Raw genomic sequence first — 26642 nt, forward strand, 5'->3', positions numbered from 1 at the left:
TTTGAATCAATACCTTACAGTTTTTAATATTTAGTGAGAGTTGCATGTTGATTATTTTATCAGCATATGTACTTGTATGGTGTGGGGGGTATAAACGACTACAGACATGAAGAAGGGGGGAGCGATCAAATACGTTTGAGAACCACTGCACTAGACTATGCTGCCTTTCAGATAATGTACATCTCAAATATATAAATGGTCCCAAAAGTTAACTAGGTGTGAATGTTTCTATAGGCACACACTTTTTAACCTGCAGTGTCTTCTTATAAGCACATTTAGGGAATCGTATATGGAAATAAACAACATGCCTTTGTTGCGAGATCAGCAAAGTTCCAAGCAACAAAACGAAGGATGAAATAACTATTGGTAGAATCACATAGATGCCTGCATCATTCCGTTTTTCACTCCTATCTGAAAACGAAAGGAATCTGTTTCAATCTATTTGCAATATTTCTCCAGTCATCAGTCCTAACTTTACTGCAATTTAAAATATCTATAAATAGAACAGTTTAGATAACGATCAGTATGCATACAAATCAGAAACAAATTACTTGCTGTACATTAGTAGGTTATATATGCTTATTGTATCACCCTTAAGTAAATTGTACTGTATCACACCAGGGACCCCTGATGTGTGTACAAATACACAGGACGTGAAATTACTCTAAAAACTCAGTGGCTCCCATGTTTCTGTGGGATTGTCCGTTGTTCCCCGTTACTCAGAATCATCACTAAGGCAAATAAAGGGAGTAGCCCATACACAGAAGAACCATGGGAATATAGGACCTCAGAAACCCCTTGGGATTGTCCCAACATATGCCCCTCCCCTGCAGAACACTGACCCTTTTGAAAACGTGGGTCAAAACTTGAAATGCATTATGATATTAAATAAAATGTAGAGACAGTGCCAGGAGAAGTTGGTGGGGGTACTCCACTGACTTCAACTAAGCTATGTCAATTTATATCAACTCGACTAGGGTCAGTTATATCTCAATCACTGTGTTTTCAAAACAGTTTTCTTGATGTTTCTCATAAAAACATGAGCAAGAGTCCATATCATATCCAAAGGGAACTTTTACTAACCAGCTGCTGCTTAATTAAAAAAAAAATTAAGATCATATTGGTCACCTTTGATGAATCCATCAGTTGTTTTGGGGTTGCCTACTCCTTCAGGGAATATTGGGTACAGGCTAAACTGGTACTTCTCAATAAGAATAAAATGATCTGGAAGGAAGAAATCAGGCTTTTGAGTTTAAATTCCAATTTAGTAAGACTATAAAATACTAGCCTCTAGAGAGGCTTTGATCTCATGCAACAGCAGTTCAAGGGAAGCCCACAGGAAAAGAAGAATTATTTTCTCTCGTTTAATCCTTTAAATTTTGGATTCAAATGTAGACCAACAATCTCTTTTGGATATATTAGCAATTTCTTCTTATGGTATTATTAGCTTTTGATGAAAAGATTATAAATATTAAAGCCCCAAAGCACATACAGTAAAATCTGGATAAATAGTAGATATATGTAATATTTATATTTAACATACATTCAGCATATATTGGTGTTAGCATAACATATATAACTGACCTTTCCTCTTTATCACTTCCTCACAACCAAATACAAACCCACACATGTACAGGATGTAACAAAGATGAAGCATACTTTTTCCCCAAGTTCAATATGGTAATGATGATCCTTAAATGGATGTAAATCAGGAGCAACTCCATTCAGATCAATGCAGATATATCAGCATAAAGCAGGTGCAAATGAAAGGAGGGTCAGGCCCAGAGTGAATATACTATATGGAGGTTTGTGCAGATCTGAACCAACGAGTCTGCAGTTCCTTTGTGTGCAGCGACTAAGGTGCGTATGGCTTTGCGGACCAATGCCCACGTGACACAAGGTGATGCAGGACCAGGGCCTGGGTTTTTAACAGCGATAAGGACAAGTCAGCAATCCTGTATCAGCCCAGGTCATTAACTCTATAGTTGATCCTCAACTGACAAGTAAGATCCAGTACAGCCAAGAGCAATCTTTAACACTCAAAGTATTCTTTCATTACAAAAAAAAGAGAGAGAAGGATACAGCAGAGAGGCTAGATTCATGTACCCAGAAAGTGCAAGCTTTCACCACAGTGTAACACAGGTAAAAATATCATGGGTGTTTATTTTCAAGTACAAACTCACCATAAATATAGTATTTGCTAATATTTGGAGCAACTCGTATCCATTTCATTTGTTCTTCCTCATTAAGGTTTTTCCATTCAAGAAAAAAAGACGTTATCACATACATTTGAGGTGAAAGTGTCCAGGTCAGAATTACGCAACTGCTGTTTACTGGATAAGCACTGAGTGACTGCACAATATTCACTGATAAAACAGAAAAAAGCATGATTAAAATGAGATCAGCTATACCAAATCAGAGTTGGATTATACATGCTAAATCTCAGATCCCACATAGAGATGAAAAAGATTATCATGGTTTAGGTTCTTTGTTGTTTATTTTTGCATCTCCACTTAAGTCAATGAAGTGACATTGTTTTACACTAGCACAGGACTTATCCTCACAGTGGGGTGATGTGCTCTACAAAGGTGTGATTTCTAAAGCACACCAACATGTTGCACATTAATTGGTCTATGCAGATTCTGACAGTACGTATAGAAGGTACCCTAGTGTGTTTTAATGTAGTACTGTTTGAAACAGCACTACATTAAAGCACGCCAGCAGCGTCTATATGGACCGATTAATGTGAAAATCGTTAGTGCACTTGAGAAATCGCACCCCTGTAGAGCATATTAGCCCACCCTGTAGACAAGCCCTGAGTATCTGGCTCCAGGTGTTAAACAGATCAAATCTGTGGGTTGTGTGCCCACCACATTTCACACAGTATTCTCTCCTTAAGCAATATTCCTGTTTTGAGCAATATTCCTGGTTCTTACCTCGATCTTTCAAACTTTCACTCCTTAGTTGAGACATACCGTAATAGCTAAAAACCATCAAAATGTCGCTAGCAAAACAGAGCATAAATCTATGGCTCATGTGGTGTTACGCTCTTCTATGGAACAGGGATAAGAACCTAGGTGGCCAATTTCTATCTTGCACTCCTACTGCTAGCTGCAGCCTTTCTGGGGTACATTCATGCACACCATTAGCCAGACTTTGACCCATAGAAAGCACATGCATTTAACTACTAGTTGACAAAATTTCAGCTCTGCCTACAGATTGCAGTAATGCTTCCCACGACATTTAAAATACAGACTACCACCTAACAAGGCAGAGTCTGGGTGAATCAACAAAGAGGGTGCTACTATGAAGTGTAAAGTCAATAATGAATAAGTGAGCTGTCAGAAAATGCCGAGTCAATGGAAATCAAAATGTTCCACAGGAAGGGGTTGATTTCATCAAAAGTCTTGACAGAAGAAGCAGGCTGGCCAGCGAGCCCGCCTGCCTCGTTTCCTGCCAGCCCACCTGGCTCCCTAGTTTTCCCACTGCTCATCTGCAGAGGGTTCTCAGAAAGCTGGAGCATGTCAATCAAGCTGCTCAATTTCCTGGGATCTCCAGTTCCCCTGCAGTCCACCAGGTAGGCTGCCAGGCTATCCAGTTCTCTGGGTCCCCCACAACTCACACAGCGGGCTGCCAGGGCTGCCCAGCTCCCCAGCTGGCAGCCGAGGGATCCAAGCATCCCTCAGGTGAGCAGCCAGGGATCTTGGGGTGCATATTTCATTTCAGAACCACCAAAAATGTTCCCACAGTGGGAATGTTTTTGCGTTGCTGAAACTAAATATTGGGAAATTTCAGTTCTGTTAAAAATGTGGAGTTTCAGGCTTTTCATTCCTATTATAGCAGAGAAAGTCAACATAAGAGGTACATTTTCCTTCTTAATAAAGATTTCTTTGTTAAAAGAAAACTTCAAAAGCACAGTAGGCATTCCTAATGTTAAACATCTTCTGGATGCATCAGTGTTATTACTAACCTGTTAGTCTTACCTGTGCTCATTTGCTGCGACAGAGTTAAATTAAAATTCATTGAGGAAGCTCCAATTGAGTTAACAGCTAGCACTGTAATGGTGTGTGCATCCTCAGTCCATGGGAATGTACAGGGAGTGCCACTGGTGACATATTCAGTCCAAGTGATGTTTTCTGAAGTGTGATGCTTTACAATATATCCACACACACTGCATAATGAGTAATTCTTCATCAATGGCTGCAGGAAATATCAGTATATTTTAGCTTGCTGGGGTTTGATTTGCACTGGGCAGTAGAGAGCAGCCTTCTAGTTCTGAGACAGCAGGACCCTAAATAATACCCAGGGAGACTACTTTTCTTATACCTAAAATATTGCTGTGCATTTAAACTGGCTAAAGTTTTTCCATAATCACTGACGCCTGACATCTCTACTTACCATAGCTCCTAAGACAAGTGTGATTGAGGAAATGCAAACCTTTAGTTTGCTCTGGTAACTCATTGTTTTATCTTATTATTTTTAAAGGATGCAGAGCCAGAAGGAATTGCCATGATCCTGATTTGGGGAAGTATTTTCAGTAAGAGAGACTCAGGACCAGATGCAATAATGCATGCGAGGCTGCAGGCACAGTTACCATGACTACATGTGCAAATAAGGGTAGTTAGTCAGTCACCTAACTAATCGTTTGCATGTGCAATTACACTGTTTGCATGTAGAGTCATAGCAATTGTACAAGGGATGGTTTATAGTTGCTGGAACAATTCTGCACACAGACCTTGGCCTCCTTTTCTGAGAATCTGGCAAATGGAGACGAACATCTTTCAATATAATTTGCATCCACTGTTTTTAAAGACTCCAAATCATAGAGTTTAAGGCCAGAAGGGCCTCACAACCAAAATAAGCCCAAAGGAGACTAGATTGTGTGCCAAAGGCAGAGAATAAGAGGGACTGAGGTGCAACAATGCCCGAGGGTCCAGCAATGGCAGGGAAATGACTAAGTGAGGTGTACCCAGATAATTCTGGAAAGCAACCCACATGCTGCAGAGGAAGGTGAAAATCCCCAAGGTCCCTGCCAATCTGACCTGGGGGAAATTCCTTCCTGATGCCACACATGGCGATCAGTGAGCATATGAGCAAGAACCAGCCAGCCAAGCCTTTGAAAGAGAGAAGTCTCAGTGTCATCTCAGAGCACTGGCCTACCCTGTCCATGGTCCCATCTCCATGTGGCCATCTAGATGCTTCGGAGGAAGGAAACAAAAAACATCACAACAGAATACATGGGGGTGGAGGTGAGGGGACTGGGGGATCCCTTCCTGACACCTGCAGGTAGCCAGCTGAAGCCTTTGTTTTTTGGCACATGTAAGCATCAGACTCAAGTGCAATATTTAAAAAAAAACTTTTTAAAATAAATGAATGGTACATCTTTGCAATTATATTTTATTGTGTATTGCCTGGTCAAGTCTTAAGATATCATGATTTGACTTATACATCTGATATTGGAGTTTCTATTCCTCCAAACTGCTGCGAATCAGTACAGCCCAGGTGGCAAGATTTGTCTCGACAAGAAGGATGGTGAGTGCTTTACACTCTGGCCAAAATACTGTCCTTCCTATCCTGGGTGCTGGGAGGTTGGGAAGAGGAGTTGGCGATGCAGTGGTTCTTTAGCAGAACAAAAGGACTTGCTTGCTTTGAGAGGCAGGGATTATGTGTATACAGTATATGCTGTGTGGGTGATGAACAAATATGAGCAGCAAATAACCCCATACAGCCTGTGCTACTGATTGCCCCATGTAACTATGCTTAGGGTACGGTCAGATCCTATTCACCCAAGATGCGCCTCTGGTGTGACAACCAGGGCAGTTAGCAGGGTCACTGGCGAGTGTTCTGTTGAACTGTAAATCTGGAATCCTGCCCTGCTGCTGAATGAAAATGGCTGCCGACTGACTGAGCGAACGGAGAGTCACTGTGACCTCATAACCATCCAGAGCAACCAGAGCAACAGCAGAGGGAAGGATTCTGTCCTATTAAGTTGGAGAAAAGGGAAGAAAAACAGCTCTGCCAGCTTGTGGTAGAAAAGACTTCAGTGTATAAGGAAAAGGGAGAGGGAGAGACAACTGCAGAAAGCAGTAAGGAGAAGAGAGAAAGATATGGGAGGAAAAGAGGTAAGAACTATATTCTGTTTATATTGCAGTACTGCCACCAATGTTTTTTAGGAACCTCTTCTACCTGACAGTGCTGCTGAGTGAGAGGTGGTAAAATTAATGACGCTGTGTCCTGATTGTACTGTCTAAAAAAGGACCATGAATAACGAATGTTTGAGTCTGTCATTCAGGACCGCACGTGCTTGCTCTATGCCCACCTCCAGTAACTCCACCAACACTTTTGAATCATGCATCCCACAAAGCCGTCAAACTGTGGCATCATCCATATCATGAGTGAGAAACAGAGACAGTGAGAGACAGAAGCTGAAATACAATTCCTCATACCTTCCAAACTAAAGTAACATTTTTCTGCTTCCTGATGGGATCTTCATTAATAACTCTCCAAAATTCAGGACCTCTCAGGGGAGCTGCAAAATTACATCCATTTTAAGAAGGAGAACAATTTCACACATGCATAAAACTATAATCTTCAGAGTGTATTTACAAACTACACGCACCTTGGATATCCTGTACAATGGTATACGCTGGTTTACTCCAATCACTCCAGTAACCTAATCCATCTAGTCCACTGCAGCGCACCTGAACAATATATACAACACAAAGGTCCAGTACCTTTATCATGGCTGATCTTGTTGGTGCATTTGAAACCTCAAATATCTGCAAAAGAATTAAAAATACTTAGATTAGGAACACCACACAGTTTTCTAGGCATCTCACTGAGATCTTAATTCCTCAAACTGGTAAATTCAGACCTCCTGCCACTGAGTCCAATGAAAAAGACAGCTCACTAATATAATTTTGCCACAGAAAATAAATTCTATTGCAAACTAAAATACTTTATTATATAGAATGAATTCAACATACATTGGTTGATTGACATGGACTTTGCATGCACAAACACTGCAAAGATGAAAACATTATTTTGTATTAAGTATAATAGTACCTCCCATAATATTTCTTCCCTGTTCACAGAGTACCGAATCTGAAACTTAAGATCGCTGTTCGAAAATGCTGGGTTTGTCCAGCTCACATTCAGCAGCCCAACATTCTTGGTGATTTCTGCCTTAACGTTAGAGGGAGGAAACGGCTTCACTAGAAAATTGAAGAGAAAAAGCCACTGAAATGGAGACTCTGAAATATCTAATATTCTATTTTTCTCCTCTACATTGGACTGTATTGTGATCTTAGCTACAGCAATGAAAATTCTCCTCTGATATCAGGGGTTATTCCAGATTTTCTCTGGCTTACCAAATCAAAATCTTCTCAGTTTAATGTCTAGTGCACCATACAGGTTTGCTTACTCATTCACTACAGATGTAACTCAACTGTAATTGACAAATTGAATGTCTGTCCCTGAGATATTGCCCCACATCAGGACAAAAAGCTGATATATCAAAACTTTTTCCACAGAATGAAAAATTCAGAAAAATTTCAATTCAGAAATGTCAAAACATTTCATTTTGGTTTATCTTCGTTTCACGTGGGGTCAAGTCAGCATTGATGTCTGCATCCATTTCAGCTGCCAGGCTGCCTCCTGGAGACTCTACCACAGGGAGCTTGCAGAGGGGCATCATGGAAGATGAAGTAGGGCTAGGGACCGGGGGCCAAAGGGGAAAATGGGGGCATGAGTAACCCAGAATTACAACTCCCATGACACACAGCAGTGGCTCAGGCAGAAGCAGAAACTAATATGGAGTCAACCTGAAATTACATGTTTTGATTTTCCAGATGGAAACCTCTGCCAAAATTGCTCTTTTCCTATGGAAAATTTCGATTTCAACGAAGCCCCATTTTACAACAAGAGAATGTTTTGTTCAAAGTTCTTTGAGCAACCCTACTAAAAAGCAATAAAACAAAAGGGTAAGGAGAACTAGAATGACCACTTTGTTAGCAGTAAGGTGCAGAGCATGCTTCACTCACTGTAGCTCAACAGCTTTATCTTATCTCTACTGTGTTTAGAGTGATGAGTGTATAACTCAGACTTTTAAAAACTCTTCAGGCCAAGTATATCTGAAAGCCTTCATTTGCCAGCGCTCCTCAATGTACATTCCATTCAGCACAGCTTATTTTACCAGCCATTTAACAAAAGGAAATCTAACGCATTTCTAGCTAGATTACTTACTAACTTAACAGAGTTTCTGAGACTGCATTCCTGATCTGTTCCCGGCAAAAGCATCACACAGACAGACAGACCGACCCTTTGTCCCCCCCCCCCACTCCAGTTTTGAAAGTATCTTGTCTCCTCATTGGTCATTTTGGTCAGGTGCCAGCGAGGTTATCTTTGCTTCTTAACCCTTTACAGGTGAAAGGGTTCTGCCTCTGGCCAGGAGGGATTTTATAGCACCGTATACAGAAAGGTGATTACCCTTCCCTTTATTTTTATGACATGCCCCCCAGATCACAGATAGGGTGAGAACACAGGCTGTGATTTCTTCCTGGAGCTCTAGGAGAAAACAGAATTAATAAGACACATGCACCTCTAAATATACTACCAACTGTATAAAGACTAACAAAATTTCCCACATCTCAAGGACGATTTTAACCAGTTGATTCTGGGAAACTTTCATGGGAGAGTGCATCAGCCACTTTGTTAGAAGCTCCTGAGATGTGTTGTATGTTGAAATCAAAATCTTGGAGAGCTAAACCCCACCGAATAAGTTTTTTTATTTCCTGTGGCAGTATGAAGCCACTGTAGTGCAGCATGGTCGGTTTGCAGGTGGAAACGCCGTCCCCAAACGTATGGGCGTAGCTTTTCCAGAGTGTAGACAATGGCGTAATATTCCTTTTCACTGACTGACCAGTTGCTTTCCCTCTCAGACAGCTTCTTGCTGAGAAATACGACTGGATGGAATTCTTGATTCAGTCCTTCCTGCATTAAAACTGCTCCCACACCATGCTCAGACGCATCTGTAGTTACTAGGAACGGTTTGTCAAAGTCTGGGGCCCTTAGCACAGGGTCAGACATGAGTGTCGCTTTAAGCTGGTTAAAGGCCTTCTGGCACTCTTCAGTCCACTGAACTGCATTTGGCTGTTTCTTTTTGGTTAGGTCTGTCAGTGGGGCGGCGATTTGGCTGTATTGCGGTACAAATAGTCTGTAATAACCGGCCAAGCCTAAGAAGGATTGAACCTGTTTCTTTGACTTTGGGACAGGCCACTTTTGGATAGCATCCACTTTGGCCTGTAGGGGGTTGATAGTTCCTTGACCCACCTGGTGTCCAAGGTAAGTCACTCTGTTTAGACCTATTTGACACTTCTTAGCCTTAAAAGTTAGTCCTGCCTCCCTTATGCGCTCAAGGACTTTTTGTAGATGTTCCAGGTGTTCTGCCCAGGAATCTGAAAATATGGCCACATCGTCAAGGTAGGTGACTGCATATTCTCCCAATCCTGCTAGGAGACCATCTACAAGTCTTTGGAAGGTGGCAGGTGCCTTTCGCAGCCCAAAAGGGAGCACATTAAATTCATACAGCCCGACATGTGTGGTGAAGGCTGACCTTTCCTTGGTGGATTCATCTAGCGGTATCTGTCAGTACCCCTTAGTTAAGTCCAAGGTAGAGATGAACTGGGCCCGTCCCAGTTTCTCCAATAGTTTATCTGTGCATGGCATTGGATAGTTGTCTGGGCGAGTTACGGCATTTAGCTTACGGTAGTCCACGCAAAAACGTAGCTCCCCATCTGGTTGGGGAACTAGAACCACTGGAGATGCCCATGCACTGCCAGAGGGGTGGATTACACCCATCTGTAGCATATCCTGGATCTCCCGTTCTATAGCAGTTTTAGCTTGAGGAGACACCCGGTAAGGTTGGGCTCTAATTGGGTGAGCATTACCTGTGTCAATGGAGTGATATGCCCATTCAGTCAGTCTTGGGGTGGCTGAGAACATCGGCGCATAGCTAGTGCACAGCTCCTTGATCTGCTGTCGCTGCATACGCCCAAGGGTCATGGAGAGGTTCACCTCTTCCATGCCACCTGCACTTTTCCCTTCGTAGTAGACACCTTCAGGCCACTCAACGTTATCTCCTCCCTGCGCTGTAAACTGACAAACCTTTAATTCTCTGGAATAAAAGGGCTTTAGAGAATTAATATGGTACACCTTAGGCTTTCGGTTGGAGGTGGGGAATGCCATGAGATAATTAACAGCTCCCAGGTGCTCTTGGACCGTGAATGGCCCTTCTCACGACGCTTCCATTTTATCGGTCTGGAGCGCCTTTAAGACCATGACCTGGTCCCCTACTTCGAAGGAACGCTCTCTGGCATGTTTATCATACCAGGCTTTTTGCTCTTTTTGAGCATCCTGTAAGTTTTCTCTAGCAAGGGCTAAAGAAGTTCAGAGGATGTTTTGTAGGTTGGTTACAAAGTCCAGAATGTTAGTTCCTGGAGAAGGTGTAAACCCCTCCCATTGCTGCTTCACCAACTGTAATGGCCCCTTAACCTCGCGGCCATATACAAGTTCAGATGGTGAAAACCCTAAACTGGGATGTGGTACAGCTCTGTAGGCAAAGACCAATTGCTGCAACACTAGGTCCCAATCATTGGAGTGCTCATTTACGAGTTTACGTATCATGGCCCCCCAAAGTTCCATTAAACTTCTCCACCAGACCATTTGTTTGATGATGGTAAGGTGTGGCAACCAAGTGATTCACCCCATGAGCTTCCCAAAGGTTTTCCATAGTTCCTGCCAGAAAATTAGTTCCTGCATCTGTGAGGATGTTGAAGGGCCAACCTACCCTGGCAAAAATGTCCGTTAGTGCCTGACACACACTTTTAGCCCTAGTGTTGCTTAGAACTACTGCTTCTGGCCATCGGGTGGCAAAATCCATGAAAGTCAGTATGTACTGCTTTCCTCTGGGTGTCTTTTTCAGAAAAGGACCCAGAATATCCACAGCTACTCGCTGAAATGGAACCTCAATGATGGAGAGTGGCTATAGAGGGGCTTTGACCTGGTCTTGGGATTTTCCTACTCTTTGGCATACCTCACAAAACCGGACATAGGTAGAAACATCCTTGCCCATTCCCTCCCAGTGGAATGACTTTCCCAAATGGTCTCTGGTTCTGTTCACCTCAGCATGGCCACTAGGATGATCGTGGGCTAAGCTTAATAGCTTTACCCGGCACTCAGCTGTAACTACCAACTGTCTCTGAGGATGCCAGTCTTCCTGGTGTCCACCAGAAAGAGTTTCCCTGTATAAAAGTCCTTTTTCTACAACAAACCTGGATCGATTAGAAGAGCTGAGAGACGGTGGGTTGCTCCGTGCCGCCATCCAAGCTTTCTGGAGGCTTTTATCTGCTTCCTGTTCAGTCTGGAACTGTTCCCTTGATGCTGGAGACATCGGTTCCTCATTAGATTGTGGACCTAGGCTTGGTCCCTCTGGAAGCGATGCAGGTGATGGGGCTGTTTCTGCTGATGGTGAACCGCTCTCCGCTGGTGCTCTATGTGGTATTTCAGGCTCTGGCTGAGCCTCTTGTGTCGGGTCATCTGCTGCTGCTGCCAGTGCAAGCTCGGTGGTGCCCTCTGGTGTTGGGGCTGTAGGTGGGGTTGCAAGCGCTGGACTCAGTGCTGGCAATGGTTCTGCTGCTGGTTGCTTCGCCAGTTTCAGTTCGGGGACTGGCTTGGGCTGGGTCCCTGGGTCTGGATCCACTACTGCTGTTGCAGTTGTTGGCAGAGGATCCGGTTCCACCACCTCCATGTGGGTCTCTGGTAACACAGACGGGGCCCTGGTGGAAGGCTCAGGAACAGGGATAGATGTGGAAGCTTGCTTAGTCTGGCTGCGGGTGACCATTCCCATCCTCTTGGCCAGCTTTACCTTGTTGGCCAAGTCTTCCCCCAGCAGCATGGGAATGGGGTAATCATCATAGACTGCAAAAGTCCACATTCCTGACCAGACCTAGTACTGGACAGGTAACTTGGCTGGAGGCAAATCGAAAGAGTTGGACTTGAAGAATTGAATCATCACATGGGCCTATGGGTTGATTAAGTTGAGGTCCACTAAGAATTGATGGATAGCTGACACCTGCACTCCAGTGTCCCTCCATGCTGTAACCTTCTTCCCCCCCACCACTCACAGTTTCCCTTCCCTCTAAGGGTATCTGGGAGGCATCTGGGCCTGAGGACCTTTGGTGTGTCCCCGGTGCAATGAACTGTAATCTGTTGGGGTTCTTGGGGAAGTTGGCCTTCACATGCCCCAGCTCATTACATTTAAAACATCGTCCAGTTGGCTGGTCACTGGGGCGAGGTGGGTTGTTGGAGAATGGTGTGGTGGGACGATAAGGTGTCTGGGGTTTTCCTTGGGATGTAGGTGGGGCCTTGGGTTGCCCCCGGTGATAGGGTTTTGTTTCCAGTTGCCCCTTCTGATATTCGCCCCAACTGCTACTAGTTTTTTTCTTTTCTGCCACCTCCACCCATTTGGCTCCAATCTCCCCTGCCTCAATTACATCCTAGATGGGAAGCCCACAACTGTATCTTTCTATTTCCTCAGGAACACCCTCTGAGAACTGCTCTATTTGCATTAGGAAGGGCAACTCTTCTGGAGATTTAACACTTGCTCCTGATATCCAGGCATCCCAATGTTACACAATGTGGTGGGCATGTCGGGTAAATGACACGTCTGGTTTCCACCTTAGGGCTCTGAACCACCGACAGGAATGCTCGGGTGTTAGCCCCATTCTGACTCTCGCCTGGGTTTTAAACAGTTCATACTTGTTCATGTGTTCCTTAGGCATTTCAGCCGCCACCTCTGCTAAGGGTCCACTGAGCTGCGGCCTCAGCTCTACCATGTACTAGTCTGTAGAGATGCTGTACCCAAGGCAGGCCCTTTCGAAGTTTTCTAAGAAGGCCTCAGTATCATCGCCTGCCTTGTAGGTGGGGAACTTTCTGGGATGGGAAGCAGTACCTGGAGAAGGATTGCTAGGGTTTGTTGGTATATTCTGCTGAGCCTTTGCCTTCTCCATGTCCAGGGAATGCTTCCACTCTTTTTCCTTTGCCTCCATTTCTTTTTCCTTTGCCTCCATAGCTCTCCTGAGGGCAGCCTCTTAGGCTTTTTCTGCCTCATTCGCTGCCTCCATAGCTCTCCTGTGGGCAGCCTCCTGGGCTTTTTCTGCCTCTTTCACTGCCTCCAGTCTGGTTAACTCCAGTTTGTGTTGTGCCTTGGTTTCTGTCATCCTAGCCTCTCTGTTTTTAACTAACTTTACACCCAAGAGTTAGAAAGAAAACCACAAAACAAAAACAAAAAACCTGGCTTGTAAAATTTTGCTGTGCTGTAATGTGATACCTATGTTCTCTGATAGCTATTCTCAGCCTACAGAAAAATCCTTAAAAAAAAAAAACTAACACCTCTGTCTCCAGGCAAATAGACAGAAAACCCTCTAGCTGCTCTTAGCTTTAAAAAAAAACAACCTCTTCAGGTCTGTGAAAAACTTGTGAATTTCCCTGCAGGAGGTTAACTACCCTGCCTTTAGGTAGAGAAAACTCCAGCTCAAAAAGAAAGATCCCTTTTGTTATGCCTGCTGCTCTGTCCCCCAGGCAGAGACACAGAATTTACAGCTGCAATCCTCTTTTACAAAACCTTTTAAAATCCTGCTGTGCTTCTGGTTCAAAATGATCTCAAAAAAATCTCAAAATGATCCCACTGCTCTGCCACCATGCCAAGGTTCCTTCCTCACTCTGAACTCTAGGGTACAGATGTGGGGACCTGCATGAAAGACCCCCTCAGCTTATTCTTACCAGCTTAGGTTAAAAACTTCCCCAAGGTACAAACTTTGCCTTGTCCTCGAACCCTATGCTGCCACCACCAAGCGTGTTAAACAAAGAACAGGGAAAGAGCCCACTTGGAGACGTCTTCCCCCAAAATATTCCCCAAGCCCTACACCCCCTTTCCTGGGAAAGGCTTGATAAAAATCCTCACCAATTTGTACAGGTGAACACAGACCAAAACCCTTGGATCTTAAGAACAATGAAAAAGCAACCAGTTTCTTCAAAGAAGAATTTTAATTAAAGAAAAGGTAAAAGAATCACCTCCGTAAAATCAGGATGGTAAATACCTTACAGGGTAATCAGATTCAAAACATAGAGAATCCCTCTAGGCAAAACCTTAAGTTACAAAAAGACACAAAACCAGGAATATACATTCCATTCAGCACAGCTTATTTTACCAGCCATTTAACAAAAGGAAATCTAACGCATTTCTAGCTAGATTACTTACTAACTTAATAGAGTTTCTGAGGCTGCATTCCTGATCTGTTCCCGGCAAAAGCATCACACAGACAGACAGACCCTTTGTTTCCCCCCCACTCCAGCTTTGGAAGTATCTTATCTCCTCATTGGTCATTTTGGTTAGGTGCCAGTGAGGTTATCTTAGCTTCTTAACCCTTTACAGGTGAAAGGGTTCTGCCTCTGGCCAGGAGGGATTTTATAGCACCGTATACAGAAAGGTGATTATCCTTTCCTTTATTTTTATGACATGAGTGTATAACTCAGACTTTTAAAAACTCTTCAGGCCAAGTATATCTGAAAGCCTTCATTTGCCAGCACTCCTCAATGTACAGTATGTATCCTAGGAGTACTCTCCTCTGCCTGAAAGCTAATGGATATTTGATCTGTTAGATCCTACTAAGAACTTAAATTACTTTAGAGCGATAGTTGTGTTAGTCTGTATCAGCAAAAAGAATGAGGAGTACTTGTGGCATGTTAGAGACTAACAAATTTATTTGAGCATAAGCTTTTGTGGGCTAAAGCCCACTTCATCAGATGCATGCAGTGGAAAATACAATAGGAAGATATATATATATACACAGAGAACATGAAAAAATGGATGTTGCCATACCAACTCTAACGAGACTAATCAATTAAGGTGGGCTATTATCAGCAGAAGAAAAAAACTTTTGTAGTGATAATCAGGATGGCCCATTTCAAACAGTTGACAAGAAGGTGTGAGTAACAGTAGGGGGGAAATTAGCATGGGGAAATAGTTTTTACTTTGTGTAATGACCCATCCACTCCCAGTCCTTATTCAAGCCTAATTTAATGGTGTCCAGTTTGCAAATTAATTCCAGTTCTGCAGTTTCTCGTTGGAGTCTGTTTTTGAAGTTTTTTTGTTGAAGAATTGTGACTTTTAGGTCTGTAATTGAGTGACCACGGAGGTTGAAATGTTCTCCGACTGATTTTTGAATGTTATAATTCTTGATGTCTGATTACTTTAGTAACTTGCAGCTGCTGTGTTGGCAAGTGCAAGATTCTTTTGGCACATTGTATGGGCAGTACAAGTACAGGACCAACACAGCCCTGCGTACTCCACTATGTGCAACGGTACACAAGTATCTGAGAAAGAGCATCGAAGGCCAGGATTACAATATGTCAGTGTCGCTAACGCCAACTCCAACAGAATCTGCAAACACATTTGTCAAAACAGGATGAAAAGACTGAATTATGTTTTTGAACTAGAAAGGACCACCTCCTTGAACTGCACTCATTTAAATATGTTTGAATGCTCAAAACTATTTGTGAACTCCAAAAATGACCACATTGTTAGCCCACACTGTCACTGTACTATCATTCATTAACTTGTTGTCTCTGTAGTGCTTGGGAAAACCAAATACAAAAAGCAAAACGTAAAACACATTTCTACATCCCAAAACCTCTTAGGGAAGTGGTATGGCCATAATGTATTGGGGTTTTTCCTTGGGCAATTCCTTTGGTCATTGTTCCCTCCATTTAAATTTTAGCTAGCAATGGAAGATTTGGTTTAATTTATGCTGAAGTCTTACTATCTGCGTGGATTTGGTCTTCTCCTCCCATAACAGAGGCTATGTCTACATGACCGCAGTAAGTCGAACTACGCTACGCAACTCCAGCTACATGAATAACGTAGCTGAAGTCGACGTACCTTAGGTCGAGTTACCGTGGATCTACACCGCGGGGAGGTCGACGGAAGAAAATTTCCCATTGACTTGCCTTACTCTTCTTGTCGGGGGTAGAGTACAGGGGTCGAATGGAGAGCGATCTGCAGTCAATTTGGTGGGTCTTTACTAGACCCGCTAAATCGACCGCCAGTGGATCGATCTCAGAGCATCGATCCCCGCTGTAGTGTAGACCATCCCATAATATTTTATTCTGTTCTATTCTTGCTGTGCTTTAACAGTCTAGTAGGAAAAAAGAGGGAAGTGCTTGTTTCAAATATTGACTAGAGCTGGGTGGGAAAATGCTATTTCTGCTTTTATATACTGTGTGAAAAATATTTGGGCAGAAATTCTGTGAAGCACAAATTTGCCCCACACAAAACTCTTTCTTTTGTCCTTTGGAAAACCTACATGGGGCTTAAGACCTAGGTGAGTCCTGGGCCAAACTGTAAACCTTCTCTGTAGACTTTACAAGGCACCATTCCTGAAAACTCCTAGCAGACATTGGTTTGGCCTGTAGCCTCAAGACAAGTTTAAGCAAAGTATTCTGTTAATGTTACAGAAGAAAATTTGTTGAACCTGCAGTCTACACCTGTATCAAAAAAATCCACTTAAGGGATACCGCTTGCTGCAAAGGCGCTATGGGGAAACCTTAGTAAGGCCCTGAAATAGTAAAAGCACTTGAGCACATGAAGAGTCCCATTGGCTTTAATGGGAACACACACGTGCTTAAAGTTACATGTGTTTAAGTGTTTTGCTAGATCAACAATCTAATCTACCAGGGAGTCTAGGACCTATACAATGAAATGTTCAAGGTAATAATATGGGGCACAAGGCCTTCACAGAAACGTTTATTCATTTGGGGGTTTTTAATTTGCTGTTTTGTTTTTTTTAATTTAAGACTAGAAGAAATTCAAGGCACAGACTCTTTATGGTTCTTATGTCAGTCCGACTGAGCAATCAGGAAGAAGTCAATCACAAAACATCGGTTTTCACTACCAGTTTCTTCTCACATGCCAAAACTTGAGCCCCCAAAGCAGAACTGTCAAAAAGCTCAGTTCCCCAGTATCACTTTGGAGTGCAACCTTTTTGGGAGCACGTGTGTTATTAACCTTCATAGCAAAGAATTAAGAGAAGATCTGAAAATATACAGATGCACAGCATAGATATTAAAACAGGAATAAAACCCTATTTTTTCAACAGGTATTTAGGGATAGATCAGTTGTTACAGGAGTAGGTAGCACATAATTAGGGATCGGGAAAGGTTTGAGGTTTGAATGGAACTCTGTGCTATGCAGGGATACATTCGTATTTCCCCCCAAAAGCTATACTGAGGTGAATGAGTGCCTCTGTGTATAGTTTTCAGAGTAGCAGCCGTGTTAGTCTGCATCCGCAAAAAGAAAAGGAGGACTTGTGGCACCTTAGAGACTAACAAATTTATTTGAGCATCAGCTTTTGTGAGCTACAGCTCACTTCATCTGATGAAGTAGCTCACGAAAGCTTATGCTAATCTCTAAGGTGCCACAAGTACTCCGTTTAGTATTTATAGTTTATTTTTTCAGTAGTCTCTCTCCTCTTTTCTATTTCTGCTCCTTTTTTAAAGCCTCTTCTAAGCAAATGTGAACCCTGTAACATTTGAGTGAAAGTCAAACATTCAAATCCGTGGGGCCCGACTCACCCATGGTCCCTGAAGTCACTCCAACATGAGTTTGCCACACCGTTTCTAAGTGGATGTATAATTATTCCCTCTCCTTAGTACTAATCTTGAAATATTAGTTGGGGTCTGTTTAGAAATATACATCAGATGAAACACTGTCCAGTGAACATCATCAGCCTGTGAATGAAACTAGGTGATCAATTCTCTTTCAGGTTAGCATTATTAGTTTTCCTTTGTACTGTACCTAGAGGCCCCAGTCAGGATTTTGGTCCCACTGTGCATGGTATTCTACAAGCACAGTAAGAGACAGTCCCTGACCCTAAAAGCTTTCAATGTAATTTGAGACAAGGTGCGACAAGTGAGTCTGACAAACAAAAGGAGGGAAGGGGAAATAAGAATTGCAGTTACAGAGGTAATAGCCAACTGCTCAGTGATTCCTAGTTGCTCCAGCTAAACTTCATCTTCTTTGTATTTTTTTATTTTTATCTTTTTATTTATTTAAAGGCCATCAGCTACCCCGAGCAGCCACAAAACGTAGACATCCGTGCCTGGGTAATTTCTTGTAAACATCAGAGCAGAGGTGTGTCTGGAGGAGGGTTTGACGAAGTAGTCAATAACCTTTATGGACCAATTCAGGCAGGCAGTTCCATGCTTAAGGCAGCATGGAAGAAAGTGTAAGAGACATTTGTGGTAGAAAGTAATAGACAAACAAGACAGACATCACTGGCACAGTAGAGGACACGGGACAACACAATCAGATAAGAGCAAGCACACAGAGAGAGGCAGAGCTATGGAGGGACTTCAAGGTAAGGTCGGAGAGGATTCCTTCCTTTCCATACCACTAATAATTGAAAATACACTTTTTTGCATGCCATGAATTAAAAAAAAACCCACAAAAACAAAAACTAACAACCTTTTTTTAAATCCAATCTTTCTTGTAAATGTGTCTGCAATGGCCACAAATTGATAAACACATAAAACTGGTTCTTTCAGCTGAAAACGTATTGTGCGAAGTTAAGGCCTAATCCAAAGCCCACTGAAGTCAATGGAAAGGGTCTCATTGACTTCAGTGGTCTTACAATCAGGACCTTGCAGCTCCACCTACAGCATACAGACATTGCTGTCCAAGACCACTATTGGAAGAAAAAAGATATTAAAGAAACATTTCGACATACCCACATCTGCTGGAATGACACAGGTTGGTGGGGATTCAAGTGTTCCTAGTTGGTGCTTTATCTCTATCCACATGGTATATCCAGATAAAAGAAAAATAGGCTGAAATGTACACTCGTAATAATGATTCCTCTGTAAATGGCATTCTTTTGCCTCGGACTTTGGAGGAATACTTGGGAAGTCAGAACAATAGATACTACTCCTTAAAAGAGATGAAAACATTCAATTAATAATTTTCAACAAAGAGCTGTTTCTGTTATGAATAAAACTCCAAAGAAAAGTAAAGAAAATGCTGTCATGCTGAGGCTTAGAAATAATACTGCTTGGAAATCTTGAACTTCACATGCCATGTTTTAAGCCGAAGTCATAACAACATTTCTTTATCAACTGCACACTTCTCCTACTCTCCCCAAAATTACAGTAGAGGATCATCCTTTTCAAAGTAACATTGAAACATAAAAAGGAAATAATACTTTCAATTAAACACAGGGAAAAATATTTTATCCTCTTGGTGTCCAAGCTGTGCTTACAAAATTAGAACTGTTATAATCATTCTTGACTCAGTGTTTGAGGGTTTGCTTGGTTTAATTAAAATTGCACTCCATGGCTCAAGGCAATATGGTAATGAGACACCAAAGATTTTTTCTTGAGTTTACCACTTCAAACCTAGCCCACGCCTGACTGAAAGCAGTTATGGCTGTTGTTGTGGCCAATGTAAAATAAGTTGACCTAGAAGACAGGATTTTCATAGCACTTGATCATCTACACATTTTGCCACTCATTAACTGGCAACTTTTTGGGTGGTGTCGGCAGAGAGGAAAAGGAGTTTGGGCCTGATCCAAGGCTCACTAAAGTCAATAGGAGTCCTTCCATTGAAGTCAATGGGATTTGGATCAGGCCCTGAAAGGCCCCATGGATAATGAATTACTTTCCGAGTTCCAGAAGTATTTCCTCCAGGGCACAGTTAAGAATGCTAGCAGTGTAGTGTTAAGAGTTTACACTTTCTTTAAACTTGATGTAGAGATTGATAGAACTCCCTTCCCACCATTTCTGTAGAATCTGACCACCTCCCATATATTTAAAAACTGAAGCACTAAGAACACTCTCTTTCTTCCTTCCTTCCCAACCTCCAGGAGAAATTGCATAGTGAGTTCCTGGGGAGGGTGAGTGTGCGTGCGTATGCGCTGGGAGAGGGCGGGGGAAGTGATGAAATTACTGAGGTAAAGTTGAGTCAAAATAGGATTTGCACATTTAGTTGTGTGTGTGCCTGGGCTTTCTCCCTCCCATGACAGTGAACTTCATTGTCTAGTTCCAGCACCTGGGGCAGTTCTGTTGCCTGCACTCAAGAGCCTCTCCCTAGTGAATGACAGTTTCATTGGGCCAGTGGAATGTAGCTTTGGTGGGAGGTCATGATCATAAAGAACCAACCTCCTTAATAGCTAGGGCCAATCGCATAGAGGGCTTTGACTATCAATAGGGCCCTACCAAATTCCTGGCCATGAAAAACGCATCATGGACCGTGAAATCTGGTCTCCCACCATGAAATCAGGTCTTTAGTGTACTCTTAACGTATACTATACAGATTTCACAGGGGAAACCAGCTTTTCTCAAATTGGGGGTCCTGACCCACAAGGGTACTGCGGGGGGTGGGGTCGCAAGGTTATTTTAGGGGGGGTCACAGTGTTGCCACTATTACTTCTACGCCGCCTTCAGAGCTGGGCAGCCGGAGCACGGTGGCTGCTTGCTGGGAACCCAACTCTGAGAGCAGCACCCCGCCAGCAGCAGCGCAGAAATAAGGGTGGCAATACCGTACCATGTCACCCTTACTTCTGCGCTGCTGCCGCCCTCACAGATGGGTGGCCAGAGAGTGGCGGCTGCAGTCCGAGGGCCCAGCTCTGCAGGCAGCACTGCCAAAGTAAGGGTGGCCATACCATACCATGCCAGCCTTACTTCTGCGCTGGTGCTGATGGCAGCTCTGCCTTCAGAGCTGGGCTCCTGGCCAGTAGCCACCTCTCTCCAGCTCTGAAGGCAGCGCTGCTGCAAACAGCAGTGCAGAAGTAAGGGTCACAGTACCGTGACCACCCCCCCAACTCCTTTTTGGGTCAGGAGCCCTACAATTACAACACCATGAAATTTCAGATTTAAATAGCTGAAATCGTGAAATTTACAATTTTTAAAATCCTATGACCATGAAATTGACCAAAATGGACGGTGAATTTGGTAGGGCCCTAGCTATCAGGACAAAACACCTTGACCTGGACTCTCTGTTGAATGGGGAGACAGTACAGAGAGCAGCAACCTGTTCACAGGACTAGTATTGCTAAGCAGATAGGCTGCTGCATTTGGCGCCACTGGGAGCTTTTCCCAGAGGTGTGGCTTCTCTCCTAGATACAATGAGTTGGGATAATAAAGCCCAGAGATCACAGATGCATGAATCACCCTAGCCAGGTCTCTTTGGATACATGGAGGACTTCCGTTTCCAGAGCTATCAATTCAGCACTTTAGAAGAACTGAACATTCATTAAAATAAAGAAATAAAATAAGGGAGAGAGAGCTTCTCCTGCCAGTGTGGTGGTCAGTGCTTACTCAGTTATCGTTTTCCAGAATACAACCCCATAATTCTGTGCCCCATTAGAGCCCTTCTATAGCCAACTGTCTTGTTGATTTCTGACACCAAGTATGTAAGACACACTAATACAGTAGATTTCCTTCTATGTCCCAATTACCTGTTCAATTGTAGGAAGGGAAGTAAGTTCTCCTATTCTAGAAGGGCAATCAAGGATGTGGAGGTGAATTTGGGACACGGCAAAAGCACTAACTGGAATGGCCATTGGGACAATACAGAATATCAAAATTTGGCTCTCCATTGCCAGTTATAAGGTACATTAGACCATATTATTCAACCTTCTGATGCTGCACGGTGGCTTAAAGACTCTCAAAAAAGTGAAATACTAACACCTGAAATGTCTGACAGAATTTCTCTCATTGGTTCTCTCTTCCACACCCCTTGTGCATTTACCCCTCCCTTCCTTCTTAGTTATGTCCTTTTCCTTTCCTTCTCCATCCATTTCCCCTTCCTCTAGACCCGTCCTAAATTTCCCAATCTCTGTATTTCCCTCATTCACTCCTTTTTAGGTCTCTTATCCTATTCCTTCCCTTTCCCTCCTCTTCTGTACTTCCCATCTCTTTTCTCTTCCTGTCCCTTCCTCCCCTCCTGCCTGTGGTGCAAAAGTGTTGATCATCCAATCCACCAGGTCCACTCCACTTCTTCTATTGGACCCCTGTTCCCTCGGCCTGCAATACATAAAAGGAGTGCGGAATGGAGCAGAGGGGCTGTTGGGATGTGGGAACCAAACAACCAGCTCTTCCCCCTGCAAGACATCTTGGGGACATAGTGCAACAAGAAAAAACAGCTAAGGGCTTGTCTACATGGGGACACACAGAAAAGTTTATCCAAATTAACTACAGGTGTGAATTTGAAGTGGATTTGTTAAACTCCATTAAACCCACGTATGGACATTCTCAGTCAGCATTAATGTGGCCTTAGTTTAGTTTAGCTTAAAAGTTAAACAAGCCGTAAGAAAAGAGCCAGAAGAGAAGCGGGCCTATTAATGGCAGAAACTTGAAGAGCAGGTGTTAGAAGTAAACATCCTGGTTCAGATCCCCAGCTGGTGCAAATGAATATAGTTCCATTAACTTCAATGAGCATAATGCTGATTTGTGCCTGCTGAGGGTCTGACTCCCAAAGTGCAGATTGATGTGTGATAGGTTATTCTGCCTAACTGGACACACATGGCTGGAGCTCCATGAGAATGAAATCCCCTTTAAAAATCTACTCGGTATGGTGGTGTTAAAATAAATCCTAACAGGCTGCCCACAAGCATACATAGCTATCAGCTTCAGATGAATCACAAAGTGTGAACTGGGTGTGGGGGTGGTGCAAAATGCTCAAAGTGACATTTTGTGGCTAATGAAAAGAGGAATGTTTTCAAATTTTCCCTAAGATACTAGAATTTGCATCCAGGCCTGTGGAGCTCAGGCTTTTTGACCTATCCACGAGAGATGTAACTGGTTATTTAATTGGACCCTAAGAGGTACATTTAGTTATATTTCTCCTGTTAATGTCAATAAAACAACCGCATATTAAATCGCTACATTCTGCTCTAAAGATTTACCCCATCATTCTCGATTTTTATTAGATGGTGTGTGCTGTTTTTGTTGGCAGTGCCGATTGGTAGAGGAGGGTGGAATAACAGCCCCATCAAACAGAGAAAGGGCAAAATATTGCATCACACTAGAGTGTACAATGGGATTTTATTTGCAACATTTTAATTGCATCAGCGATTGTGAGGAAAACAGAAACTAGCACAACAGATTCATGCTTCTGGCAAAAAACAGGATTGATGCAAATATAGCATGTTTAACTCTAACCTTTAGACTCCAATTTTGAGGACGGCCTTGTATACCCCCAAAAGGACACTGATAAGCACTACATAGCCATTTCTATATATTAAATTATCTTCACAGTGTTTCTAATATCACCACCTTAGATTATTAAAACAGAAGGAATTTTTCAAATCAAAGTTTATTGTTAAATATTTACGGTGGCTGCTTAAATCTGGCATTTCATTCAGTTTGTGCAGTGAAAACAGAGTCGTCAATTTCACTTAGGTTTCTAGATTATTGCTGGCCAGTTACATTGTGTGTTCTTGTTCACAATGTTGCAGGCAACTGTTGAAAATAAAGTTGTCTGTTGTTTTAAAGAACCTGGCAATATTGCCATTAGTCAGTTTTTTAAAAATTTATTTTCTATTTTATTCTCACACAATGTTTTCTTCTCATTTAGATTTTTTTAAATAAAACTTCAATAGAATCAAAACAAAAACAAACCAACAAAAAAGCTGGTATGCACTTATACACCACGTTCGTGTCAATGCCTGACCTATGCATTGACCTCTAATGAGATTATAGATATTAGGAAACACCATTTCTCTCAAGCAAATTTATCAGACATGTTTGAGACCAACATGGAAAGATGAGGGAAGGAAAGGGGGAGAACATGAAAAGGTATTTATTCGAACATAAGTGGCTCTAGCAGGTAGTCAAGGCAACATTTAGCCCAGGAATCAACTAGTCACAATATAGTCCTAGAAAAGGTTTCCATATGAAATCCTAAGGGTTCTGTTTATTGTTCCATCCATGAAAGGCTTCACTATAGTGCCTATCACTTAGTATTTATGGTCCAATCCTACAAATACTGTTGAGCTCAGTGGAATCACTCACACTTCATACTGTGGGGCCCAATTCAGTTAAATCCATCCCTATTCAAGAAAGCATTTAAGCTTTCCTGAATCTGGGCTTTGCAGGATTGGACCTTAAATGCTGATTTAAGCTTCTTTGCCAAAAGGATTCTCACATGTCTGATCCAGTCCAGTAGGGAATAAACCCAATGATTTCTGCTCAGGGAGGTTTTGTTTTTCCATTTTATTTATCCAAGTACTAGCGCAGTTATAGGAATCTTTTGTGTTTAAAATTATGAGATGATGTGAGAGAGACCTTTTCATGGGGCGCTCCTGGCACATAGGTATGAATGGTGCATCAACTATACCACAGATTTTCCCCCTAGTAGCATTTCTACTCTGTCCTAAGGACACACAAAAATGAAAGCTTTGGGGACCTAAGGAAGAGACAAAAACATATGATATTCTCTGAAATTATTTGGTACCAGGGGATGACAGGAAAAAGTAATCATGACTGCAGAAAAGAACCAGTGGCTGGAGAAGCTGATGTAGGGAAAAGGGTTTAGGATATATTGAGCATTGTTCTAACTTCTGTGGTGAAATGATCTCCACTTCTGCAAATAGGAAACCCATCTCTTAGGTCCTACCTAGTGTGGATGCTCAGAATTGTTTTGAATTAGGAAATAAGGGGGAAACTGCAGGAACAAGAGGAAAACTGGGTCTGAACAGAACCTCGCTTCCCCAGCTCTGCAGCAGGGATTTGAATTCTATTGACCAAATGTCTCTAAGCAAGAGACCAAATTTGTTACACCAGAGAACATCTATGAAGATTCCAGTATCTTCACTGGCATAGCAGAGATCAAAATTTGGTCCTAAGATTGCATGTTCTTTCCAGTTCAACTATAAGATCCAAGGGCCAGGCCAAACCTTCTGAAAAATTAGACCATGAATATTAGTAGCAAACTGAAAACTGCTCCAGCCATTAAAGCTGTTAAAACTGTAAAGTAACAATCTGAACAAGATCTTTTTCTTTTGGAGTGAGCCAAATTCTGCCGTCAGATATTTAATCACCATGTATGTGTGGAAAGTTGGGTATAATTTAATACACATGAACAACTAGTCTCGGTCACACAAATTATGATTCAAGCAAATTTTCCCATTGTGAAAAGCCATACAAATCAAAATCCATTGTGGCAAAGCAAGGTGGGGATTTATATTGCAAAACTGGAACAGAGTTTGAAAGAAAACAGAAGGCTTAAAAGTATATTAGTTTGCTCTGCCAGGACTCAGCCCTGCTGCTAGTGGAATCAAACCAAATTCTCACAGCAGTTATTTAGTTATATTTTCTGCTTTAGTTTTTAACACGTTTTGTCCACATTTTCAAAGTTGGCCTCCAAAATTGTGTCCAAAAGTTTTGCAGGTGCTGAATAATGAGCAAATACAACCCCCATACTGGCTACTTTGATCTCTTATGACCTAATTTGTGAACACATGTGAGATTTGCTGGAACCTATGGGTTCCATTTTGGAAGCCAGCTGGAAGACCAGGTGAAAGTTTGATCCACAATGGCTCAGCAGATTTTATATTCACTTCTGTTGAGCATCTATTACTGCATTAATATTTCTAAAGTAACAGTTTCCAAACAAATATAATACATTAAAAACTATACACACCTGTAGTATTTTAACTGTAAAGAGCTCCCCACAAGCAATGTATTTGTGTTTGCGGACCATCTGCAAGTCATTTTAGTTAAGTACCCATCAGTTTCACATGTGATATTGATATTGACATCTATTTAAAACACATTAAAAATATTAATACAAATAAAGATAAAACTTAAGGAGACAAAACTATGCATTATTAATCACTGGTGCCTGAAAAAGCTTTTCGGAATCATAAACTGAAATGTTCTGACTTGAAAATATCAAGTATACTGAAGTTTATAAAAAAAAAAGTGAAGTTATCTGGAATCTTACCTACTACATATAATTCAGCATATCGATGATGACATTCCCTGTTTTGATTACAACAGTACAATGCATTATAGAAGAATTTTCCTCTAGGTTTTGTTGCATTCAAGTTGAAAAGAGTAACTCTGCTAACACGATCATTCACAAGTGTATACTGTCTCACTGGGATTTCTTCTGCTAAATTCAGCCACCAAACAATCTTCTTGGACAAAATCATCTTGTTTTTGTCATTATAGAGGCAATGAAAGGAAACATTAGAACCCACACTTGTCAGTATCTTAGGAGGGAAGTACATGACATCTGTTACAGGAAAAGAAAAAAAAACAGCAAAAGAAACTTTAAGAGATATGAAACGTCACACAAAAAGGGAGCTTTACAAAATTTTATAGGACAATCAGAAATGCTTATTGCTATCAAAATCTTGCTCCTAAACACAGGAGTCCAACTCTTACAATTTAATGAGGGTTGCAGGGTACAGGGACAGCAGAAGAAGAAGAGACCCCATGACTTCTTATTTCATCATTCTTTGTATCTATTTGAACATTTTTATCTACATGGACTTTCACCTTTAATATCCTTACTCATGAGGGAA

At 42.2% G+C, this 26642-nt stretch overlaps 1 protein-coding gene across 2 annotated transcripts in view; it reads right to left on the reverse strand.

The window, feature by feature from the left end:
* The window catches only part of LEPR (leptin receptor), a 76635-nt gene that overhangs the window by 11596 nt on the left and 38397 nt on the right, over positions 1 to 26642 (reverse strand). For both annotated transcript variants that reach the window (XM_043520991.1, XM_037907611.2), the window contains exons 8-17: positions 26057 to 26350; positions 25754 to 25871; positions 18843 to 19042; positions 7066 to 7214; positions 6620 to 6779; positions 6447 to 6529; positions 3984 to 4200; positions 2184 to 2366; positions 1129 to 1224; positions 309 to 411 (exon numbers count right to left, since the gene is read on the reverse strand). In XM_043520991.1, the coding sequence (XP_043376926.1) occupies positions 309 to 411; positions 1129 to 1224; positions 2184 to 2366; positions 3984 to 4200; positions 6447 to 6529; positions 6620 to 6779; positions 7066 to 7214; positions 18843 to 19042; positions 25754 to 25871; positions 26057 to 26350 (1603 nt within the window). The remainder of the gene's footprint in view (positions 1 to 308; positions 412 to 1128; positions 1225 to 2183; positions 2367 to 3983; positions 4201 to 6446; positions 6530 to 6619; positions 6780 to 7065; positions 7215 to 18842; positions 19043 to 25753; positions 25872 to 26056; positions 26351 to 26642) is intronic.

The sequence above is a fragment of the Chelonia mydas genome, chromosome 8, assembly GCF_015237465.2.
Source record: "Chelonia mydas isolate rCheMyd1 chromosome 8, rCheMyd1.pri.v2, whole genome shotgun sequence".
In the NCBI taxonomy this organism is placed as follows: Eukaryota; Metazoa; Chordata; order Testudines; family Cheloniidae; genus Chelonia; species Chelonia mydas.